Here is a 9,475-nt window from a genome sequence, read left to right as displayed (position 1 = left end):
ATGCACTCCTCTCCCATCCCTCCCTCAGAGAATGGGAGAAAAAAAGCAGGAACAGGAAGGAGGAAATGAGGGAAAGGGAGAAAGGGAGACTTGGGAGTGGGAAAGAGTCAAAGTCTGAAATGTCAAGGATCACTATGGGCTCAAGGTCAACAGTAGGAGGAAAGGGAGGCTCAGAATAGCAGATATCATACTTGAGAGCAATTTGGTCTCTAGAATAGCAAACAAACAGACACACAATATTTAGAGTATGTGATGTAAAGGGGTGTGCCTGAATGATGGAATTACCTTACACTATGGCTGTGAGTCTTTCCTTGTTTAAATTCAGTGAAGTACCTCACTTCAGATTACATATACTAGACAAATCTGAAAGTGGAACACTGTTTGGCCATACCCTAAGGGCATTTTTCACATGGCCATTTCATCAGAATCAACTTCAGCATCAATAACCACAACCTCGTGGTAATCATTGCTGTCTGTAGTGAACAGAGTGGAGTCAAGAGGGTCAGTGGCAGTCTCAGGCTCTAGCAGGATGGCATCAGGCTCCAGGTGCCCAGTAGTATGGGTGGAGGCAGACTCAGGGAGGTCAGTGACATCACATTCAAGGTGTCTGGTAGCAGTGGTCTCAGGGTGGCAAGAGGCAGTGAGCTCAGAGTGTCCAGCAGCACAGAGCTCAGGGTAACCAGTGATGGCAGGCTCAGAATAGCTAGTGGCAGCAGGCTCAAGATAGTCAGCAGTGGTGGGACAAGGGTGGCTGATGGCAGGCTTGACCTGGCCAGTGGTTGGTTTAAGGAAGCTGGTGGCAGGGCTGAAGGCGGTTTGTTTAAGGAAGCTGGTGCAGGGCTGAAGGCACTCTTGGAGTGGCTGCCAGCAGGGATATGATAGCCAGTGATAGGGTTAGCGTGGCTTGAAGCAGGCTTGAAATGGAGAGAGTCAGCCTTGAAATAGACAGAGTCAGGCTTGAAATAGACAGAAGTAGGCTTAGGGTAGACAGTGGCAGATGTGGGGTGATCAGAGGCCAACTTGAAGTGACCAGAGGCAGACCTGGAGTGGCCAGAGGCAAGCTTGGAGTGGCTAAAGGGAGACTTGTGGTGGTCAGAGACAGATTTGTGGTAGGCAGAGGCAGGACTGGAGTGGCCAGAGACCAGCATGGAGTGGCCAGAGGCATGCTCATGTTGGACAGCAGCAGCATTACCAGGTAGTGGAACATTCCAGACATTCATTAGTGTTTCCTCCAAAGCAGAACAGGCATAGGCATGGTCTTGTTCATGGGCTTGTTCTCGAGCTTGGTCACTGGCATGGGCATGGGCATGGGTTAGGGTCCAGACCTCTTGCCTCTCATGCACATCAGTGATGAGGCAGGAGAGGAAGAGAATGAGGTGCTGCATAGCATGGAAGATGGTCCAGTATTCTCTTTGGAAATTCTCATTGAGGAGCCCATAGATCACAGCATTGAGGCAGCTGTTGAAGTAGACTATGAAGTAGGCTGCAAGAGAAAGCCAGTTGGGGGTCTTCCCTGCCATCTCTTTTGGACTGACAGCCACCAGGACAGTAAGCATGTTGATAGGGCACCAGCACACTGCAAAGAGGAGGAATATCACAAACATGGTTAGAAAACTGCGAAACTCAGCAAGTTGGTTGTCAGGATTTTGCCCACCAGGGTCATGGGCTACCAGTACTGTCATCCAGATCGTTACATAGCAGAAACCCACTATGAGCAGAGGGAGGACAAAGTGTATACAGACGATCATCATGGCAAACACAGGGTTGTTCAGATAGTTGAAGATGCAGGTGTAGGTGCAAGGATCATACTTGATGGTGCCAATGTACATGTTGGGCAGGACAGCCAGGAAAGTCATGATCCAGGTGACAACCAGGTAAATGCAGGTATTGTGCACGCTGAAGACCTGCTCATCCTGGAGGCTGTGACAGATGTAGCAGTAACAACTGATGGCAATTGCCACAATATTGACGATAGAGCCGACCACATTCAGCCCCATGATGAATCCGACCACCTGGCACTGGGACTGGCTCAGATCTCAACCCCCAGTTGCCATAGCAACATCAGAGGGTAGGGAGAGATGGTCACCAGCATATCAGCGAGTGGGAGGCTAACCACAAAGATGTTGCCTGAAAAATAGTTCAAGGGAGAAAGAGGGGGGAAAACAGAGAAGAATAAATGGTTAACTATGGAAATCTACAACTTTAACCTGGAGGAAAAGGCCAATTAGAGTCTTGACAATTTATTGTAGAATTCTAGAATTCTTTCAAAGAAATACAGTTGTGTTTTGATTTACAAAGATATCCCAGGTGATTATGATGCACGGCCAGGTTTGGGTGACCCGTCTTTTGCCCACATTATTTCTTCAGAAAGCTGTGAGTACAAAAGCCCCTTGAGGACTTTTGTACACTCACACAGGGACATGCTGCCACCATTTTAGACAAAAACAAATGCAAACTTATTTCCCTGGGATGGGGGAAGGGAAGAGATTGGAGGAATTTCAGGAAGCCTCCACTTCCCTGTGTCCTCAAAAGTAGACCTCTGCCTTCTCTAACCTAGCATTGCATTCATAACACAAATAAGTCTACAGAGAATTGTTCTTTTCTTAAACAGTCTTTCCAAGAGGAATCAGACAATAATCTAGCTAACACCTAGTCCAGTATATATTTACCATTTCTGAATTAATCTAAGAGTAAAAATGGAGACGAAGAGAGGAAACCCTGTAAAATTTAGTCTGAGACCAAATAAATAGTAAGCATAGATGTTTATTTAAAATACAGAGAACCCTGCAAGGACTATCAGAAGTGCCTGCTTCATACCTGGCCAAGTTCAGAGCTGCACAGGCGTGGCATGCTTGCAGCCCTGCACCAGGGCCTGGCTCCTGGCACTGAGCATTCTGGAGTTGCTTAACAGGAAAGCGAAGGGGAGTCTGCTCCCACTCCAGTTTTGTAGGTCAGCAGCAGAAACGTTTTCACAAAACCTTTCAAATAACATAAAAAAGAAGGAGGAGGAGGAGGAAGAGAAGGAGAAGGAGAAGAAGAAAGAAGGAGGAGGACAAGGAGGAGAAGAAGGGGGAGAAGGAGAAGAAAAAGAAGGAGGAGGAGAAGGAGAAGGGGAAGAAGAAAAAGGAGAAGAAAGAAGAAGAAGAAGAAGAAGAAGAAGAAGAAGAAGAAGAAGAAGAAGAAGAAGAAGAAGAAGAAGAAGAAGAAGAAGAAGAAGAAGAAGAAGAAAGAAGAAGAAGAAGAAGAAGAAGAAGAAGAAGGATAGAGGCCAAGTGCAGGCACAGAGCCCCCTTACTCTGGAAGCAGCACCTGGTTGATAATTAGTATTGGTTTGGCAAAATGTTGCACTTCATCTGAGCCTGGGAAAAAAGTGAGTACTTTTTAAAAGAGCAAAGAATGGCTCCTCTGCCTCCTTATGCTGGCTCTGCCAAGGGGTGGCCTCTCTGCTTTCTACTCAAAAGGATTTAAGGTTTCCCTCAAAGTAGTGAATTTGGTGAAGAAAAATGAGAAAGAGAGAGGGCAAAGCCTTAAAAGGAAGGTCACAACATCCATAAAAACCTTTACTCAAAGTACAGAAGGAAAAGGAGGAAAAACGGAAAAGTAAGAAGAAAGTTAAAGAAAAGAGAATGAACTTCTCAGGGGGTCCTGGTGTTGCGAGGTTCTGCTCCTCAGAAGGGAACTGCTGAAGTGAAGATGAGGTCCAAGTGTGCAGCCCTTGTCCCTAGTGGACCAAGGAGAAATCAAACACATCCACCAAAGTTTAGAATTTTTTCTTTCTTTCTTTTTTTTTTTTTTTAGGGAGAATGTTTTGGTTTACTCTTTGGAAGAATACTTTGCTAAATCAAGTGCAAAATGCTGGTAGCTTCTTTTTGGGGGGTATATTTTATTACATTTTACAATAGTTCAAATTTTGCTTCCCTCCACCCAGTACCCCACGTCCCCCAGCAATCCCACCCCTGTTAGTTCATGTCCATAGGTGCGCATACAAGTTACTTGGATTCACCCTTTTCTATATTATTCTTTATTATGAAAAAATAATTAATTAATTTTTGCAACAATAAAAAACATCAATTCCCCCTTCTAAGACTTAAGAGCCTTTGTAATCTTATAAAGGACAGTGGGCGATGGTCTCATGCTCCTCTAGCTGCTTCAAGCTGGACACGGTTCTCATCCTACCTACCCTTGGGTCCAGAAATCCCTAATAAGAGTGGGGTTGTAGAGAGGAGGGGGCCTTCCCACATGGGGAAGGATCTTGCAGACTCCAGGTCACTTGGCTATCCCCGGACAATGGCATCCTTGTTGTATTCTGGGGGCAAGAGATTTGGCAACAGGGTTAAAAGGCATCATTCAATACATAATCACTAGATGACAAAAGGCAGGGATTAATTTTTCAATGTCCCATATTAAGGGAAGAAAAAGAAAAAAAAAAGGCTCATTTGGGGAAGGTCTGCAAGGCACATCACACCTGTCCAAAACCCTTTTGCCCACTATACTTAGTTTGGGCTGAGGGGAATATTTTAGGTTTCCCCCCTCTCAGACCTCTGGGTCCTTTCTGTCCAAGCCTTTAGGATAGAAAAGAGAAACCAGTTTTAAAGTGAAGCCCACAGACCACCCCATGCTTTACCAACCCAGTCATTTAGTTCAGCCAAACCATTCAGTCTCAGGAGGCAGCAATGCAGACAAGATTAAGTGAGGACTGTACGCACGGACAATCACTCAGGTAATGAGATCATAGGCTTATGCCCTATGAAAACAGAACACACATGTTAATTTACGCAACATAACCCACAAACCAGTCTCTATATTTGCAACACTCTCTTATTGGAAAGGCATCCAGTTGCAAGACATTTGACATTATTCTTGCCCATAAATTAAGCATCTTTGATGACATCATAGACCTAGTTTAACTTTCAAATGAAAACAGACTTTAAATGAAAAGATACTTTAAAGACAGTTAGCTGCACTACTTTATAGTCTACCACTGAGCATTACGGTTTTCCATGAATCGCGATTTTTCTCCTTAAGATTACCCTCCTTGTCATTAAAGGGACCACATTAAGTCCAGTTTTAATTTATCCTGTTCTTTTGCATAAAAACAAGAGCAGCAAATGATTACATATGATCTTTATGTGTGCTTTGCTGGAACTTACACAAGGAACCTTTAGGGTGACTTTTGGTCTGCTCTTCAGGGCACAGGAACTGAGCTACATACCTGCCATTCAGCCTTGCCTGTAAACACCTGTTTTCCAAGTGCTTCAGGTTTTCTATTGTGCTTTAAGGTCCCTTCTAGCCATCTTTCAGGAAAGCAACCTTCGTTCCTTCCCTGGAAAGATTGCGATGGATGGCACAACCAGCCAAGGTACCAGGCCTCTTTTCTCGTGGACTTTTATTACCTTCAAAAGTCAATCCTAGTTCCTTTGGGTCTTTTTGGTAACAACCAGAGCCCAAGCATGTCTCCTTTATGCATGACATTTCAGTCAAAGTCATGGTAAACAAAACCTCTATTAACAACTGGTATTATTAGTTTTATGCAAAGAACCTTATGTGATTGCTTACTTCTTCAGAATGCCAAATTCTGGAGGGATCCGGTAGGGAGAAAAATATACAATGTGAAGTAAAATCCTTGTCCTTGTAATATTCACTAAAGTTGCATTTCCATACTTTATATTTTCTTTTGTTCACTGTCCTACATGTGAGGGTTTTTTTTGGGGGGGGTTGCTAGCTCATTCATTTATTTGTTTATTTTGCTTTCATTATTTTCCCCCACTAAAAATTTTTGTTTGTTTGTTTTTCTATTACAGTTGTCCCACTTTTTTCCCTATTGCTTCCCTGCACCCTGCCCACTCCTTCTCCCACAGTCAGTCCCCACCCAGTTGTCCATGTCCATGGGTCATTTATACATGTTCTTTGACAAGACCCTACCCTTTCTTACCCCCTTCCCTCCCTCCCCCCTCCCCCCTTGTCACTGTTAGTCTACTCCTTGTTTACATACATCTGGTTCAGTTTTGCTCATTTGTTTGTGTTCATTAGTCTCCTGTAATAGGTGATAGCATAAGGTATTTTTCTTTCATTGCCTGGCTTATTTCACTAAGCATAATTCTCTCTAGTTCCATCCACGTTATTACAAATAGTAGAAGCTCCTTCTTTCTTTCTGCTACATAGTACTTCATTGTGTAAATGTACCACAGTTTTTTGATCCACTCATCTACAGATGGGCACTTCAGTTGTTTCCAGCACTTGGCTATTGTAAATAGTGTTGCTATGAACATAGGGGTGCATAGGTTCTTTTGATAGAAGAAAACTTTCAATGACTGTGTACCCTCCACTGGATTTTGAAACTTGCATTGTGTTTGTGATTCCTTGTCCTGGAAAGTAATTCCCCAGATACTGGCTGCCTCCAACCTGGCTCCCAGCCCTTGCAAGGTCCTGGGATCCTGAAACCCTCAAACCCTGCCTCTCCAGCTCTGTGTACACTCCCCCCCACACTCCATACCCCAGCCTCCACGCCAGAGAGAATGAGGCCTGAAATCCCAGGCCCTGCCCCTTCCCTCCTGTGGCCTGAGCAGGGAGTTCTGGCTCCTTTGCCCATCCTCCTTCCCTCCTGAGCCCTCTCCTATCCAACCTACAAAGTGGGTTTGATGCTTTGCAGTGTCTGCTACCCCTACCACTGGCCCAGATTGCAGTGCCCATCAACCTCCTGCCTGCAGCCTACTCTTTCCCCTGAGCACTTGCTGACAGCGAAGGAAGTCTCACTCGCTGCTCCACCCCATCCCAGATCCCTTAGCTTTGCAAGGTCTCTGCACCCCCCAATGCCCTTCTGAGCTCTCCTGCGGCCCTCCTGCAATCCTTTCTTCTATCCCACTGCCCTGAGACAACCAAGCTCACGAGTTTCTCTGGCACCAACTATGATCCTCCAGTACCCTGCTTAAGGACTTTGGGATCTTGGCAACTGTGGCTGTCGCTGCCTCTGCCTGCTGAGCTCAACCACCCTCTCACCTCTCTCCACCGTGCAACCTGGGACCAGGGGACAGGACAGAGCTCGGCTCCAGGGGGCTCAGACCATCCTGCTACACACTCAGGCATGGGGGTTGCATTCTACCACCTGCCCGAGCGCTGTGCTGCCCGGGGTAAGCGCCACTGACGCTGCCTAAAACTTAACTTTCATGGAGTGGGTCAAGGCCCTACTACTCCCTCTGTGTTCATTCCACCCCACACTGCCTGAGCGCAGCCAGCTCTGCAGAATCCCGGTCCGCGTGCTGTCCCCGGGTTGCTGCCAGACTCTCTGCTGGGGTGCCGGATCCCTCTGCATCAGGTCCCTGATGCGGCAGTGCTTGGCGGTCTGCCACATACTGAGGGAACCCAGGCTTTGCACTTTGGCTGCCCAAAGCTAAATCTCCGAGCTCCCTCAGTCTGCAGAAGCTCTAAGTTTATGGGACCCATGCATAACATCTCTGCTCAGGTTCACAAGGAATTGAGGAGCAGGGAAATTCAGTGTCCACGGATTCTCTATTCCGGGCGCTCAGACTAACATCTTAGGGGTTGTGAGTGGCTGCCCTCTGGGTGAGGAGAAGGAAGGGTGGCTTACCAGAGTTTCGGAGCTTCTTGTTCTTTGTCACAGCCAAGATGACCATGACCATGGCGTTGCCGGTCAGGTCTACGACGATGGTGATAACCATTGCGCAAAACATAAAAATGATTAGGGCTGTTGGGTAGTCTGGCTGTTGCAGCTTACAGTCAATACAGCCATATGGGGTGGGGACTGTCAGGGTAGGCACCATGTTGTTCTGGGAGACCCCAGTCCAGACAGCAAGCACCTACTCTGTCACCAGGAGCTTCAAGAAAGCTGCTTTCTGTCTGAGAATCATAGAGCAAACGATAGCACCCTGTTCCTTGCAGATGACCTTTTAAAGCCTCAAGAGGTAGATGGCTCCACCCCAAATCCATTCCCCTCCCCCAGACCAATCAGACCTCCTTAACCACCCCTGCTTTAGTCACCAAAATTTCTTGGACATATCCACATCAAGGTGTTGTCTTGCTTCTGGCTGCCTTGTTTGTGCTTCCGCTCTAGTAGAGCGCCCCCACCTGCATCATCCCCTAGGTACTATGAATGGTAGTGACAAGCTCAGATTCCACACAGCCCCCACAGGAACACCAGCCATTGAGCATCCTGTTTCTAGCAAATTCTCCTCCCTCCATTTCCAACACAAACACCCTGCAAAGAGATGTACACAGCAGAGCAAGGTCATGGGTCCTTCTTGGGGTCCATTGCCAGACCAAACCAGTCTGAAGCCCCAGCAGAGTGTGGAAGGTGGCCAGTGGCCTTTGAACAGTAGATATGTGCCCCTACAGTCTCCTTAAGATGTTCATCTTACTTGCAGGCATTCTCACAGGTTCAGAGCATTCTGTACTCCCAAAGAAAACAGGGGACAGCTGCTGGATGTTTTTATTCCAAATCTAGACCCCCATCTCTAGGGAACTTAACACTTTTCCTGTGCTTGCCAGGAGCAAGGTGGCTCCCTTAGCAGCAATGGTTGGTGGCCAATCAATAAATCCTGGATTTTTGCTCTCCATGAGGAGATTTCCCTGGCCACTGACTCCAGGAGCAGGGATCGAGTCTTTACTTTGGAACTGAGTCGGGGTGGTCACTCTACCACAACTTTGGGACAAGTGAGAGAAATAGTTCATCTGCTTCCCAGCTGCCGGTTACCCCAGCTTCAGAAGCTCAAATGTTGGTTTGGGAAAAAGTAAAACGGGCAAGAAAGCTCTTCTCTTGGGCCTTTGCTCTTCAAAAGAAACCCAGGGTGAGCAGCTTCGGGTCTTGTCCCCTCCAGGGGTGCTCCGGAAGTTTTCCATGGTGGTGGGAGGGGATCAGGAAAGCTCTGGGAACTGCACTGCAGTGGCGGGATAGGCACGGAAGTGCTGGAAGGCGAAACCAACGATCCACCAGGAGACCAGCGCACCTCACTCCAGGTACAACTCATTTCGGTCATTCTCCCTTGTCATCTCCTGCCAGAGGTGTCATTTTTACTTCCTCCAGATCAGACTGTCCCCTAGCTGCATGAATCTCCCTCCCCAGGAGTCAGGGTTCCCTGGGTGTGCCAAGGCAATTAGAGCATGGGCCCAGAGTAATCCTAATAGTTTGGGCTAAAGGGTCAAGATTATGTTACTCCCTCAACAATATTGGTCATAGACTGGATTTCTGTCTACCAGTAAAAGTTATGGCTCTTGTTGAGAAAACTCCCAGAGAATTTCAGCAAATACCTTGAGAGTTGTCCTAGACTAGCCTTCTGGCTCCGGTAAGGGAGAGGGGGTTGCATTATCCCAGAGCACCACTGTCTGGACACAGCTGCCCTCCTGCCCCACAGGGAGAGGGGAGGACACCAGTGTTGCTGGCTGGGGTCAGGTTCTGTGATGGACTTTTAAAGGACCTTTTACGGAAAAAAAGACACAAACAGACACGGTGGAAAATATTGCA

The 9,475-nt window shown here is 47.0% G+C and overlaps 1 protein-coding gene across 1 annotated transcript; it reads right to left on the bottom strand.

Moving 5' to 3' along the window:
• Nucleotides 1-405: 405 nt before the first annotated feature.
• GPR50 (G protein-coupled receptor 50) lies at nucleotides 406-7,778 on the bottom strand. Its single transcript, XM_090265175.1, is given in 4 exon segments — nucleotides 406-814; nucleotides 850-2,059; nucleotides 2,062-2,127; nucleotides 7,586-7,778. Coding segments are annotated over 4 exon segments (1,878 nt in total).
• Between the last annotated feature and the right edge of the window lie 1,697 nt (nucleotides 7,779-9,475).

This window comes from Furipterus horrens, unplaced genomic scaffold (genome assembly GCF_987537825.1).
Source record: "Furipterus horrens unplaced genomic scaffold, mFurHor1.1.pri manual_scaffold_17, whole genome shotgun sequence".
Classification (NCBI taxonomy): Eukaryota; Metazoa; Chordata; class Mammalia; order Chiroptera; family Furipteridae; genus Furipterus; species Furipterus horrens.
This window is presented reverse-complemented; position numbering and strand designations above follow the sequence as displayed.